At 45.4% G+C, this 16,340-nt stretch overlaps 1 protein-coding gene across 1 annotated transcript; it reads left to right on the forward strand.

Annotated features, from left to right (window-relative positions):
• Positions 1-890: 890 nt before the first annotated feature.
• Positions 891-12,093, forward strand: cisd1 (CDGSH iron sulfur domain 1). The gene is given in 3 exon segments (NM_001004811.1): positions 891-924; positions 10,081-10,283; positions 10,728-12,093. Coding segments are annotated over 3 exon segments (312 nt in total). The 5' UTR covers positions 891-905; the 3' UTR covers positions 10,818-12,093.
• The last annotated feature ends 4,247 nt before the right edge of the window (positions 12,094-16,340 follow it).

Genomic DNA, 16,340 nt, shown 5'->3' on the forward strand with positions numbered 1-16,340 from the left:
AAACAATTCTATTGGGTTTAATTACTGTTTAAATATTTTTTTTTAGTATACTTAATGGTAAAGGTCCCCATACACGGGCCAATTCTAGCTGCCGATATCGGTCCCTTAGACTGATTCGGCAGCCAATCGGCCTGTGTATGGGGATTACTGACGAGAATGCCCGACCGATATCTGGCCTGAAATCGGCCAGATCTCGATCGGGCTGGTTAGAAAATCTAGTTGGATCGGGGACCGCATTGGCTCGTTGATACGGTCCCCCGACTGACTTTGCCTATGCCCATCATTATAATTCGATCATTTGGCCCCAGGGCCAAATGATCGAATTAGCCTAAATTCCCCTGATATCGCCCACCCGTAAGTGGGGATATCTGGAGAAGATCCATTTGCTTGGCAACATCGCCAAGCAAGCGGATCTTAAGGTGTATGGCTACCTTTAACGGATCCCATACCTGTATTTTTTTTGAAGGAACATTTTACAGTGATAGGTATATTGGGGGTTTCTGTGTTTTCCCCATTCCCCTATAATAAAAACTTGCATCACCACTAGCGCTGTTGTTGAGCTATATCCCTACATCCATACCAGTGGCAGCACAACTAGCAGGTTTGCTAAGAATTATAGTCCTACAGTAACCAGTGTGTAAACAGAGTCTATCAGTTTAAAACATTTTACTGCAAGTAAAGACATATGCCTGTAAGGCAGACGCTGCGTCTTTACACTAGCCTCCAGTACCTGTGCCCAAAACAATCATGGCGGCAACAACTCTAAACGGCACGCCCACAAACAGACGTCAGTCTTCATACCCTTGTCCAATTGGGTAACAGAGAGCGCCGCGCATAGATACACGTGATCAGTGCCCGGTGCCCTTGAGCCGAGCAGACTTGTAGTGAGAGACAGAACCTAAACAATGAGCTCCGGGGTAAAAGGTAAGTGTGACCCCAGCCGGGGTTTCCCCATATTCCCTGCTCATGGGAAGTACGGGTACTTGCAGAGGCCATGTTTATCTGCTACGCTTACTACTGTACTCACTTTCACCGGAGGGCTCTGGGAGTTATAGTGAGGCATATTCAGGGGCAAGAGGGCTGTTAGGATCCCCTTAGCCGGGTATGAGTGCCTGTATCATGGTGTATTGCCCCCTCTCTGATTCTGCACTTCCCTGGCACCACACCTGAGTACCCCCATACACATTCTGGGAGCGCTGGCAAGTAAAGCAAGCGCAATGGCTGCTGGGTAAATGCTGCTCAGTAAGCAACCTGATTGGCTGCAGAGAGGACCATGTTATTAGTAAGCACAAAGCTATGCACTACAGTGTTTGGGTGGGTGTTTGTCTAGTCACTCCCTTACCTGCAGCTGCCACACCTGTGTAACACTCCCTGCACCCTTCCCTGCCTGATTGCCTCCCTCTACTCCTGTCTGTGTGCAACTGTGTGTGTAGCTTTTATGCAACTGTGTGTGTAGCTTTAATGCAACTGTGTGTGTAGCTTTTATCCAACTGTGTGTGTAGCTTTTATGCAACTGTGTGTGTAGCTTTTATGCAACTGTGTGTGTAGCTTTATGCAACTGTGTGTGTAGCTTTATGCAACTGTGTGTGTAGCTTTATGCAACTGTGTGTGTAGCTTTATGCAACTGTGTGTGTAGCTTTATGCAACTGTGTGTGTAGCTTTAATGCAACGTGTGTGTAGCTTTATGCAACGGTGTGTAGCTTAATGCAACGGTGTGTGTAGCTTTAATGCAACGGTGTGTGTAGCTTTAATGCAACGGTGTGTGTAGCTTTAATGCAACGGTGTGTGTAGCTTTAATGCAACGGTGTGTGTAGCTTTAATGCAACGGTGTGTGTAGCTTTATGCAACGGTGTGTGTAGCTTTATGCAACGGTGTGTGTAGCTTTTAATGCAACGGTGGTGTGTAGCTTTTAATGCAACGGTGTGTGTGTAGCTTTTATGCAACTGTGTGTGTGTGTAGCTTTTATGCAACTGTGTGTGTGTGTAGCTTTTATGCAACTGTGTGTGTGTAGCTTTTATGCAACTGTGTGTGTGTAGCTTTTATGCAACTGTGTGTGTGTAGCTTTTATGCAACTGTGTGTGTGTAGCTTTTATGCAACTGTGTGTGTGTAGCTTTAATGCAACGGTGTGTGTAGCTTTTATTGGCTGGAATCTTTATTCTTTATGTTGAAAATAAGTGGCCAATAGCTCAGTATGGGGTATATATGGGTGCGTTTGCTGGTCTGCAGCAGTGTGGGCCTGGGCTTTTATATAGAGGCCTGATCTGTAACGTGGGCTTAATATGGCTGTCCCTGTGGTGTCTATTTATCCCAGTGACTGATTATCACACAGGTTAATTGGTTGGTTCAGGAGCACCTTACTAGGGGGGCTCACTTGGACATGGGTGGTATACGATCCAGGGGTAAGTGTTGTAGAGCGCAGGACTGTGGTCGGTAAAATAGTATTTTGCCCAATCAGTGAATGCAAAGCACATGCAAATGGATTTCTCTTTTACCAGTCAGATACATTGTTACATAGCTGTATTGTGGCTTTATTCCCGACCAATACCCACGTCCGGTACCCACACTCACTCATATTGAATATTGTCATTGTTTCAGTCTTCTCTTCCATTGGCTTTCTAGGAAATAATTCCACCTCTTGAGAAATATCCTGTTTGTTTGCACTAATTGCTTGACTTTTGTTTGCACAGAGTCATTTGTTTCCCTTCTGAACTGGGTCGTTTGTCTTCTGATGTTGTTTTCTGTTATCTGTAAGGTTGGGGTGAGATTTGGGGCGTATTTGTGCCCTGGGTACCCCTGGAACTATAGCAGGGTGACTGTTACCCCAATGTTTCTATATATCTGTAACCTTGTTATGGGCTAAGGGGCCCAGCCTGAAGGCCAGTTAGGGGGGGATTTGGGGTGAGTGCTTATTTGTGCCCTGGGTACCCCTGGAACTATAGCGGGGTGACTGTTACCCCAATGTTTCTATATGTCTGTAACCTTGTTATGGGCTAAGGGAGCCCAGCCTGAAGGCCAGTTAGGGGGGGATTTGGGGTGAGTTCTTATTTGTGCCCTGGGTACCCCTGGAACTATAGCAGGGTGACTGTTACCCCAATGTTTCTATATATCTGTAACCTTGTTATGGGCTAAGGGGGCCCAGCCTGAAGGCCAGTTAGGGGGGGATTTGGGGTGAGTGCTTATTTGTGCCCTGGGTACCCCTGGAACTATAGCAGGGTGACTGTTACCCCAATGTTTCTATATATCTGTAACCTTGTTATGGGCTAAGGGGCCCAGCCTGAAGGCCAGTTAGGGAGGGATTTGGGGTGAGTGCTTATTTGTGCCCTGGGTACCCCTGGAACTATAGCAGGGTGACTGTTACCCCAATGTTTCTATATGTCTGTAACCTTGTTATGGGCTAAGGGGGCCCAGCCTGAAGGCCAGTTATGGGGGGATTTGGGGTGAGTGCTTATTTGTGCCCTGGGTACCCCTGGAACTATAGCGGGGTGATTGTTACCCCAATGTTTCTATATATCTGTAACCTTGTTATGGGCTAAGGGGGCCCAGCCTGAAGGCCAGTTAGGGGGGGATTTGGGGTGAGTGCTTATTTGTGCCCTGGGTACCCCTGGAACTATAGCAGGGTGACTGTTACCCCAATGTTTCTATATATCTGTAACCTTGTTATGGGCTAAGGGGCCCAGCCTGAAGGCCAGTTAGGGGGGGATTTGGGGTGAGTGCTTATTTGTGCCCTGGGTACCCCTGGAACTATAGCAGGGTGACTGTTACCCCAATGTTTCTATATGTCTGTAACCTTGTTATGGGCTAAGGGGGCCCAGCCTGAAGGCCAGTTAGGGGGGATTTGGGGTGAGTGCTTATTTGTGCCCTGGGTACCCCTGGAACTATAGCGGGGTGATTGTTACCCCAATGTTTCTATATATCTGTAACCTTGTTATGGGCTAAGGGGGCCCAGCCTGAAGGCCAGTTAGGGGGGATTTGGGGTGAGTGCTTATTAGTGCCCTGGGTACCCCTGGAACTATAGCAGGGTGACTGTTACCCCAATGTTTCTATATATCTGTAACCTTGTTATGGGCTAAGGGGGCTCAGCCTGAAGGCCAGTTAGGGGGGATTTGGGGTGAGTGCTTATTTGTACCCTGGGTACCCCTGGAACTATAGCAGGGTGACTGTTACCCCAATGTTTCTATATATCTGTAACCTTGTTATGGGCTAAGGGGGCCCAGCCTGAAAAAGGGTGAGATTTGGTGTGACCCCAGGAACTGTAGCAGGGTGATTGTTAGACCAGTGTTTTTATATATATTTTTGTGAGGGAGACCTGGTCTGTGCTATAATAGAACTTTTTCCATATGTGTCATTGCACATTTTGCTTCATAGCCAGGTAGGAAATAACGAGATGACGAGAACTGTAACACCATACATCTTATGTCCTGGCAATGCCCAGAGGCATATTAACACGTCCTTTTTAATGGTTACATGAACTTTCTACCTGCCTGCTCTCCCATCTTCTATTCCACATGGCTAATGTGTAGTGTCAGCAAGCAGCTGAGTGTGTGACAGCTGTGACTGTAACATGGGGGGGTGCACGTCCTTCTCTATAGCAAACACAAGTCCTGTTTCTTAAAGGCGAAGGAAAGGTACAATCAGTGGGGGTGACAAAATGTTAAGCTTCCCCCAGTGATTGTAATCTTACATGCTACCCCAGGCTGGCCCGGGATACCAGTGATTAAAATCACTGGGGGTGCCTAACATTTGTCACCTCCCCAGTGATTGTATCTTTCCTTCTCCATAAACCGCCTTCTCTACTGCTACTATAGGCACCATCTCTCCCTACTATACCTGCTATCCCACAGCCCCAGTCCCTTCCCAGAGGCTATTATCCCCCCACTGCTATTATAGGCACCATCTCTCCTTACTATACCTGCTATCCCACAGCCCCAGTCCCTTCCCAGAGGCTATTATCCCCCCACTGCTACTATAGGCACCATCTCTCCCTACTATACCTGCTATCCCACAGCCCCAGTCCCTTCCCAGAGGCTATTATCCCCCCACTGCTACTATAGGCACCATCTCTCCCTACTATACCTGCTATCCCACAGCCCCAGTCCCTTCCCAGAGGCTATTATCCCCCCACTGCTACTATAGGCACCATCTCTCCCTACTATACCTGCTATCCCACAGCCCCAGTCCCTTCCCAGAGGCTATTATCCCACTGCTACTATAGGCACCATCTCTCCCTACTATACCTGCTATCCCACAGCCCCAGTCCCTTCCCAGAGGCTATTATCCCCCCACTGCTACTATAGGCACCATCTCTCCCTACTATACCTGCTATCCCACAGCCACAGTCCCTTCCCAGAGGCTATTATCCCCCCACTGCTACTATAGGCACCATCTCTCCCTACTATACCTGCTATCCCACAGCCACAGTCCCTTCCCAGAGGCTATTATCCCCCCACTGCTACTATAGGCACCATCTCTCCCTACTATACCTGCTATCCCACAGCCCCAGTCCCTTCCCAGAGGCTATTATCCCCCCACTGCTACTATAGGCACCATCTCTCCCTACTATACCTGCTATCCCACAGCCCCAGTCCCTTCCCAGAGGCTATTATCCCCCCTCTGCTACTATAGGCACCATCTCTCCCTACTATACCTGCTATCCCACAGCCCCAGTCCCTTCCCAGAGGCTATTATCCCCCCACTGCTACTATAGGCACCATCTCTCCCTACTATACCTGCTATCCCACAGCCACAGTCCCTTCCCAGAGGCTATTATCCCCCCTCTGCTACTATAGGCACCATCTCTCCCTACTATACCTGCTATCCCACAGCCCCAGTCCCTTCCCAGAGGCTATTATCCCCCCACTGCTACTATAGGCACCATCTCTCCCTACTATACCTGCTATCCCACAGCCCCAGTCCCTTCCCAGAGGCTATTATCCCCCCACTGCTACTATAGGCACCATCTCTCCCTACTATACCTGCTATCCCACAGCCCCAGTCCCTTCCCAGAGGCTATTATCCCCCCACTGCTACTATAGGCACCATCTCTCCCTACTATACCTGCTATCCCACAGCCCCAGTCCCTTCCCAGAGGCTATTATCCCCCCTCTGCTACTATAGGCACCATCTCTCCCTACTATACCTGCTATCCCACAGCCCCAGTCCCTTCCCAGAGGCTATTATCCCCCAACTGCTACTATAGGCACCATCTCTCCCTACTATACCTGCTATCCCACAGCCACAGTCCCTTCCCAGAGGCTATTATCCCCCCTCTGCTACTATAGGCACCATCTCTCCCTACTATACCTGCTATCCCACAGCCCCAGTCCCTTCCCAGAGGCTATTATCCCCCCACTGCTACTATAGGCACCATCTCTCCCTACTATACCTGCTATCCCACAGCCCCAGTCCCTTCCCAGAGGCTATTATCCCCCCTCTGCTACTATAGGCACCATCTCTCCCTACTATACCTGCTATCCCACAGCCCCAGTCCCTTCCCAGAGGCTATTATCCCCCCACTGCTACTATAGGCACCATCTCTCCCTACTATACCTGCTATCCCACAGCCACAGTCCCTTCCCAGAGGCTATTATCCCCCCACTGCTACTATAGGCACCATCTCTCCCTACTATACCTGCTATCCCACAGCCCCAGTCCCTTCCCAGAGGCTATTATCCCCCCACTGCTACTATAGGCACCATCTCTCCCTACTATACCTGCTATCCCACAGCCCCAGTCCCTTCCAGAGGCTATTATCCCTCTGCTACTATAGGCACCATCTCTCCCTACTATACCTGCTATCCCACAGCCCCAGTCCCTTCCCAGAGGCTATTATCCCCCCACTGCTACTATAGGCACCATCTCTCCCTACTATACCTGCTATCCCACAGCCCCAGTCCCTTCCCAGAGGCTATTATCCCCCCACTGCTACTATAGGCACCATCTCTCCCTACTATACCTGCTATCCCACAGCCCCAGTCCCTTCCCAGAGGCTATTATCCCCCCACTGCTACTATAGGCACCATCTCTCCCTACTATACCTGCTATCCCACAGCCCCTGTCCCTTCCCAGAGGCTATTATCCCCCCACTGCTACTATAGGCACCATCTCTCCCTACTATACCTGCTATCCCACAGCCACAGTCCCTTCACCTGTGAGTAATATGTATACGTGCAGACTCACACATGGGGCGAATAGTCACCCATTTCCTGAATAGAAGACAAGACACAATAGTGTTGCAGCAGAGGAACAGATGCTGGAGGCACTGATATTACCCAGGCCAACGTGCAGATTAACTGTCACGGTTAAACAGAAAGCTAAGTAAATATCCAGTGGTCCAGGCAAAAGGTTATGTACCGCAGGGTTACTTTCCATGACATAAAAAGTGTACAAAGATTAGTAACAGACAGGTCAGACTGGATAGAGACAGTCCCGTAACTCAAGGAGCAGACTGACCTCGGCGGAACAATTGTATATTGCTTATAGGGGTAGTGAATCAGTAGCAATGAGAGTGCAGCACTGCTGGCTAGAAACAAGCAATAGTTTAACCCTTTATAGTAAAAATGGGCATGCAAAGGTATAATCACTGGTGGATGTCACATTCTAGAAACCACCCTCCCAGTTATTATGATCACCTGTGAGCCAGGGCCTGTGCTCCTGTATGTGGAAGCTTTACCGGCCCAGGGTATATCTATAGGAGAATCATGTCCACATCTTCTACTTCTTGGACCTTTTCAGCCAACTTTTTAACTTACTTTCAAGTTCCCACTTTCACTTGTACCAGAACAAAAAAGATCCAAAAAAAGAAGATGGCAGCACGGAGCGGCTATAGTATTAGCCCATATTAGTGCTCTGTATTTTGCTTTTCCTTGGGATTATAACATTAATGCTTTCCTCGGCTAGTTCATATTTTTAGAGTTCTCTTTCCTTGGCTATAGCCTTCCTGTAGCATTCAACTCGCATTCACACACATGGTTCTGCACAAAAAAGGGTTAATTAAAACTCTAAGCCAATATAGTGTCATGTAAATAGCAATAGAAATTAAAGGAAAATAAAGGAAAACTAACCATATGTAAAACCCTGCTTCATCTAAATAAACCATTTTTATAAAAATATACTTTTTTAGTAGTATGTGCCATTGGGTAATCCTAAATAGAAAACTGCCATTTTAAGTACTAAGGGCCGCCCCCTGGGATCATAGGATTCACAGTGCACACAAACAAGCCAAGGCACACATACATGCTAGACCCCATCAGCCAATGAATGGAGTTCTGCCTTTTGCTCCCACACTATTTCCTGTTACAGTTAGAGCTGCATCACTTCCTGTCAGCTGATCTCTGAGGGAGCACACAGTCCATCACTAAATGGCGGCTCAGGGGAAAGGATGTAAAAGGGCAATATTTACTGATATATATATTCCAGTTGGGTGAGATTCTTTAGTCGCTTAACATAATATAAACTATCTGTTGGTTACGAATTCATTCTGGGGGTATAGTTTTCCTTTAAAGCAGTGGTTTATACATGAGTGTTTGCCATTACATTGAACATCCCCCAGTGAGTCAAATCTATTACACTGTGGGCCAGGTCAGTGCAAGTCTTCCATAGAAATTGCAGTGGACCGGGGTACTTTCTTAAAGAACACTACCAGGTTTGGTCCAGTTCCCCTCTGCGCCCCCTACTGGGCAGGCACATATACAGTACAGTTATCAGCATGGTAGCACCAGTGCTCTACGAGATAGTACCCCAGCTTATGCTTTTTGATCAAGAGTGCTTAAAGGGGAAATATACCCCTTACACCAACATTATTTCAGTGAATAGAATTGTGCCAAACATAAAATTTGCCTCTTATTTCCAAGGAAAAGTGGGAGGGGGATACAGTTAAATTACCCAGGGGCACGTGTAGGCTTTTTGTTGCCTTAGGGGGCACACCCAATTCTGCCAAACAGATCCCCCTAAAACCACCTCTCCTGCGGTAGTAGTACAACAGAGTACTTTATCTTTTATAATCTACAAATGGTTATGACAAAATATTATGTATCATTTGGCTGAAATTTGAAAGGCTATTAAGTTACCTCACAGTTTTCTTAATGGAAATCACTTGCCTTGCAGCCTTGTGCCTTTATATGGGCACAGAACCCCTCAGTGACTGCTAATATCCTTATCATTTACAGTAGGGGGTACATTATCCCTTATAATACATGAGTGATACTCAGAGTTCCCTGTATAACTCAGCCTGCAGCCTTGTGCCTTTATATGGGCACAGAACCCCTCAGTGACTGCTAATATCCTTATCATTTACAGTAGGGGGTACATTATCCCTTATAATACATGAGTGATACTCAGAGTTCCCTGTATAACTCAGCCTGCAGCCTTGTGCCTTTATATGGGCACAGAACCCCTCAGTGACTTCTAATATCCTTATCATTTACAGTAGGGGGGTATATTATTCTCAATATATTGCCCCTTTTTAATCATTATTTATTATGGTTCTTTCATAGTTTTAAACCTAAATGCTTCACACCCTTAACACCTCTAAAATACTTGTGCTGCATGACTGATAAGCGAATCGTTCAGCAGCATACCACACAGCTGAGTAGAAAACAATAAAATCTTAGAGTATAAATCCAACGTTAGTATTTTAGTTATATGGTAAGTATGGTAAACTGACCATATCACCACTTCAGTCCTTGTCACTCAGCACAGTGTATTTGGAGCCTTGGCCGCAATGCCAATTTTTAGTCCACAGTTTTCTTTAAAGAATACAGGATCTTTTAACAAATAATATGTTATATATTTGGTTATATATATTTTAACAGTAAGTCTAAGTAATATGAAGAGTACAATCGGCATGAAACAGATGAGTGATTTATCTCTCCTTATATGTCGGTACCCATGGAAGTGGCGCACCAGATCTCATCCACCACTAGATGGCAGTGTAGCCTTTCCTTCACTTCCAGCCTGCAGCTGATAGCTGCAGGGCTGTTCGGGGGTACTGAGAGTTTTAACTCTATAACAGCAGAAACTATTTATTTTATTATGAATGTATTAAAATAAAGATGCACTATTTTTTTTTTTTATATATATAGAGTGGACTACTGCTGCCTCTTTGGTGGTTGCCACAGCTGCCGTGGGGTATATTGCATACAAATCCCTCTGCTGCAAAGATAAATGCTGCAAGGCTAGGGTGAACCCTGACCTCCAGAAGGACAATCCCAAGGTGGTCCACGCATTTGACATGGAAGACTTGGGAGATAAAGCTGTCTACTGCCGCTGCTGGAGATCCAAAAAGGTAAGAGGCTTTTTCCTGTTAACGCGAGGCCAGCTATGGGCCTATGGCCACTTGCCTGCGGTTGGGCTGCTGTACCAGTTCCCATGTACAGTAGCTCTGTGTAAATGTAATGCCTTTCTAAACTGGACTGGTGAGAAGTTTTGTCATTGGTCAGATGAGTTAGTGGACCTGTACTTGGTACTGGCTGGTAAACTAATTATGCTAGCAGGTAATTACACACCAACAAAATTCTGCTTGACTTTGTTGGAAATAGATTGCTACTGCCACATTGGTGCCTGTCGTCTCAATCAGCAGTGCAGACAATAGCCAGACAGACTATGGTATGATTTTAAAGTTATTTGTAACCTTAATTGCTGAGTTTGTAATTGATGTATATTGGAAGCTGCTTATAATGCAATAGATTTGGGTTTTTTCACCCCTTTTCACCTCCTTTTTGTTTTCCAGTTTCCGTATTGCGATGGCGCTCACACAAAGCATAACGAGGAAACCGGTGACAACGTGGGCCCCTTAATCATCAAGAAAAAAGAATCTTAAATCATCAACACTCTCCCCCCACAGCTCTAATCCATCAGGATATTATAATCTGCTGTGGTTCTGTAGAGTCAGTCTATCCATGTAGGTGTTGTTTATGGGGTAATCCTGTGTATAAGAAAGGTGACTGGTCAAATCTCTGTCGCCCGCCTTAAAACGTCCTCTATCCCTCGGGCAAATTTGGGCTCAGTGCCGCATTGGAGGGGGTGCAGTAAATAACAGGACACCCATGAATAAAAGCTTCCAGTTCTGTTCTCCTAATTGCTATGGTTTAATTACAGTAATCCTAAAACCACATAAAGTTTCATGTTAAGGGAAAAAAAAATATACCCAGCATATTTACCCCCTTATGTAATAAAAGGCACTAAGTCCAGAAGCAGTAATCCATAACGGCCAATTAGATGTTTGCTTTTAAACAGATGACCAGTAAACTCTACCTGCTGATGGGTTGCTATGGGTTACTGCTCCTGGGCAAACTTATTGCCTTTTATTACATAACCCCCTTAATCTCTTATCTCATCAATGAAACTATTAGGGTGAAGACACACGGAGCTACTAATAGCAGCTACTTGTCACAGCTACAAAAACAGACAATGCTGATCATTTTCTGATAACTGTCTCCACGTGTGTTTTAGCAGAGGCAATTCTCAGTATTGTCTATGGCAGGTTATTTTCTGGCGTTTAGTAGCCGTGACAAGGAGCTGCTACGAAGTAGCTCTGTGTGTCTTCCCCCTAAAGGTAGCTAGTGACATATTTATATGTGTATAGTAGTGGGAGCTGCCATACTGGCTGAAGCATTGTCCATACACCCCCAACTGGATTGTCCTGTGAATTAACCCTACACGTGTAGTGCTGTTCTACTGCTATCCGTGCAGGAGACAAACAAGGCATATATGTGCACTCCCAATAACTTGTAACATCCTTATGTCTTATGGCTGTTTGACAACTGGGCATGACAAACTCCTGTGTTGGGCTCATAGCAATCCATTTCCCACCCAATAGCTTATGCACCCTCAGTGTAACTAATAATTAGCCCTATAAATAAGACCCTGCTTATATTCTCCCTTCAGTGATGCACTCGCCCCTGTTCGAGGGTTCAGTCCTAATTTCTACTGTAAAAAACCCGAAATCCCACTGTTTGTGCGTGAGTGTGCGGAATGTTCCGAGGCCCGAATACCTGTGTTCGTTTTTTTTCTCCTTCCACTGCTAAAAGCAGATTTGCAAATAATGACATTGGAATGTAAATGAGATTCATCGACATTAAATTATTTACAGGTTATTACAAGTGTTCCATGATTTTTTTTATTGTGCCACTTACTGTATTCCTGTGAAATAGGGAGCCATGAGTAGCAAAAATCTGCTCCGTATGGGAAACTCATGCCGGTCATTATTACTATTGACACGCGTGTAACCAACGTGCCTTATATGCTTAGAAGTACTGAGTGGTGTCATAGGTTGTAATCAGCAATTAGTGATGTCACGTGACTCATTAACTCGTATATTACGTCCCCTCTTGTTAAATATAAGGGTATTAGGAGTGACCTCGGGGTTCTGTTTTTAAATTTACAGCCTTGGTGATTGCGAGCATCCTTGTATTTTACGAAGGGGGTACATTACTTCCTATATAATGCTGTTGGTGCTCTGTATGTAGCTGTTGTGCCTTTTGAGTAGCGTGACCGCACAGGCTGCTGACATTAGTTGCAGGTTGTAACTCCGAATTGCTTGCAACCCAATTTCAGTCCAGATTGCCCTTACACATATAAGGTCCTTCTTGCAACAGCATCCAAAATTCAACACTCCAGTGTCCAACATTTGGTCTTAGCTTATAATAAAGCCATAGATATACCATATATAAAGATGGTTGTAGGCAACTCTAATTGAGTAACAGACTGATCCGTTTGCACTGCTGTGGGCTCTCTTACAGGGGTCAGCCCCTTGCACACTTACCCTGTAACAGCCCCTGCTAAGCCAGGTTTAGATGAGCTTCTGCCTTGTGATGTCCTATCGAAAAAGGCAAAAAGTATCCACACACTCAAAAGTAAAGAACAATTAATTAAATACAAATACAAATTACAAAAAATGATATGGCCCAACGCGTTTCAACCCATAACGGGTCTTCATCAGGGGCAAATTATAAAAAAGGGGCCCCTTTTTTATTTACTTTGGAGTGTGCAGATACGTTTTGCCTTTTTCTATTGTTATTGGAGTAAGTGAATGGGTTTTCTCCTGTGTCCCTGCACTTCTTGTTCTTTCAATATAAGGTGTGCGCTCTTACACTTTGCAATTAGTGTGATGTCCTATAGAGCAGAGGTACCCAAACTTAGGGGCTGACCACTCTCCTAACCCAGGGAGCTGGAAACAGTGACTATTATCTGTAATAGGTGCCAACAGAGTCCGATGGTTCTGCCTAGGGCAAAGCATTGGCACTGAGACAACAAGGAGCCTACGGATAGCAGTGTTGCAGTTGTGGCACAGGTTAGGCAAAACTTTAACTGGCCCACCTAGGCAAGTGGCCAAATCAGGCTGATCTGATTGTTTGGCCCTGGGCCACTGATCGGACTGCGTAGGCGCCTTGTTTTAGGTCCTTTACTTCTTCATTTGTCTTCTCCAACAGCATTTTCCAGCCATCAATCTCCAGTATCTGGCTAAAGCCACATCATATATAGGTAATAAAGGTTTGTTTTTCATAGAAGAAGGCGGCAAATAATTTGAAAACTAACTCTCTGCAGCTTTCAAATGGGGTCACTGAACCCCTGAATCAAAACACTATTGCTCTGTGAAGCTACAGTTTCATTGTTATTGTTACTTATTTTTCTATTCAGGTCCTCTCCTATTCATATATCAGTCTTTCATTCAAATCACACCATGGTTGCCAGGGCAACTTGGATCCTAGCAACCAAATAGCTGGTGAAACTCTAAACTAGCGAGCTGCCAAACACAAACTGAAATAATCAAAAACTGCAAATAATAAAAAAATAAGACCAATTGCAAATAGTCTCAGAATATTGTCTCAGAAATGGGTGTGACTGGCTCAGACTGGGGGCAGCAGGCTGGCTTTAAAAGTTCTTATTACAAACTATTTATAGCAATGGACCTGTACAGAAACTCGTAGATCAGGTTTGCCCTGGTGAATTTAACTGAATCCGGAAAATATGTCAAGGACAAATCAGGGGCAGTGTTTTTCTTCTGAACAGCTAAGACTCCAAATAAAGATTTTAAAAATTCAGGGATCTCCCTACTGCATAATAAATCCCAGTTCAACACTTATGGGGTTAAGTAATAAAAGACACTAAGTTTGCCCCAGGAGCAGTAACCCATAGCATTTACTGGTCACCTGTTTAAAAGCAAACATCTTATTGGTTGCTATGGGTTACTGCTCCTGGGCAAATATGTGCCTTTTATTACATATGTGGGTGATTTTTTTTTTTTTTTTATTATTTCTCCGTGGAATCTCTGGTTGGAACGTTCAAGCTCTCTTTAAGCAGAAAATCCCAGGCCAGAACATGCACATCTGGGCTCTAGATTATCTGTAGCTGGGTTAATCCCCACTGGTGTATAATCACGTTCATACAGAAAATTACTGTCTTGGCAGCTTTAGTATTATGTAATTTAGGGATTAGGTCATGAGGATTATTTATGAATGGAGGACAATTATATCCCAGCATGCTTGGTGGGTGCATGGAGCCCTGGCATCATTCACAACATACAGCCAGGCCGTGCGTTTTGTAAATAAATATCCAGCTGAAAAGGTGGCACTGGGGCTTACAGAGAGGCACTGCGAGCCACAAACACTTTCCCCATTTGCCCCTAATTGTAGGGGTGGAGTTCATTCCAAAACTGGTATTTAGACAGCAGAATTATGTTTATGGTGGTGCTGCTCCAAGAGACTGCCCTGGCTCCTAAAGTGCAGTAGTCCTCTCTAGGAAGATTAGGGAAAGCAGAATTATATGGCAAAATAGTAACGTAAAATAGTAGAGTATCTTTCGTTGCTCAGGTGGTGCTGGGAGTTGTAGTTCGAACTGAAGCAGGACTTTACATTCGCAATCCCTTTAGGCATTTCTTTATCTAGTTGCCCGCACATATTGGGGTGGGGGATAACATGACCGGCAGAGTGAATAGAGCAGTAAGCAGGTCTGGACTGGGATTCAAACAGCTCCTCAACCAGCCCAATAAATAGTGACTGTCTATGGCATCTTACAGCCCCTCTGGCATTTGCCTCAATCCACAGATTGCCAGTCCGGGCCTGGCAGTAAGGTTAGGACTGCAGGTACTTACTGCCATAGCAATGCCTTCAGGTAGGCAGTTCCTGCCCCCATGCATTGCTATGTATTCCTTCACCTGGCAGCAGAGGAACTGATTTCCCTTTAAACTGTGGGTCTACTGGAAAGGAAACCAATAATACACACAGTGAACATAAATTGATCCTGAGAATTTATTTTCTAAGTTCTGCCCAAACCTTCTCAAATCTTCATATCAGCCCCATTTGGCCCAGTGCAGGGGTGGCCAAAAAGGGCAAACGTCTGCCCCACCAACTATGTTAAATGCTCCGGTATCAACTCCCCCCTTGCCCAGTATCTGGCTTGAGAAATTGGAGCAGCTCACTGGGCTTGGGTGCCGTCATGTTGGGTCACATGACATCCTGTGTCCTGGCTCCCCCAGGGAACCTTTGTGTGTTGGGGTGGGGGTATTTTCCTTTTAATGCTATGGCAAGTTTTAGGCAATCAAGGTCTCTTTAATGCATGAACAAGGCATACAAGAGTAAAACGTTATTGTCATTGCTTTTTATTGCTTGTCTTTCTATTCAGCTCCTCTTATTCTTCCAGTTTCTCATTCAACCCACTTCCAGGTTGCTAGGATGAACTGTTCCCTAGCAACCAGTCAGCTGCTGGAATCCCAGACTGAAGCGTTAAGTAAAAGCCCATTATAGCAGGAGAACTGGGCAACCTCACATCCTATACAAAGACAAGAAGTGAAAGTCGCATTTTAAAGGCCTCCCTCCCTAACAGGTCGGTGGGCAGGGTTGCCAGATTTATATTTACAAACCAGCCAAAGTCAGTCCTAAAATAGCCCAAAACTAGCCAAAAGCATTTTGAAAGTAGCCCAATAATAGCCCAATATGCGCAATGAAAAAAATGTTACTGGGATGACTGAGGTTTCCCTGCCCTCTGTGCCCAGTCCCTACAGCTTATAGTTGTTTTGCTGCTTCAGGTTCAGCAAAGAGGAATAGAAAGGGGAGCTTCTGTCTATGATTGCATGCTGGGTATTGTAGTTTTATCTTAATCTTAGCTAGAGGCTAAATGTAAGCTACAAACTACATTACCCAGCATGCACTGGGATAGGCGTGTCAGAAGAAAAAAACCTTGGCTAATTTCAAAACTACAACCAAGGCTCCAAACAAAAACTAGCCCAATTTGTACCTTAGTGGGTTTGTACTTTGGAAATCCGCCTGGGCTTTAAATTAGTAGCCCAATTTGGCGGAAAACCCGCCAACCTGGCAACCCTGGCAATGACGGAATGTTAGCGCTA

Source organism: Xenopus tropicalis, chromosome 7, assembly GCF_000004195.4.
Source record: "Xenopus tropicalis strain Nigerian chromosome 7, UCB_Xtro_10.0, whole genome shotgun sequence".
NCBI classification, from domain to species: Eukaryota; Metazoa; Chordata; class Amphibia; order Anura; family Pipidae; genus Xenopus; species Xenopus tropicalis.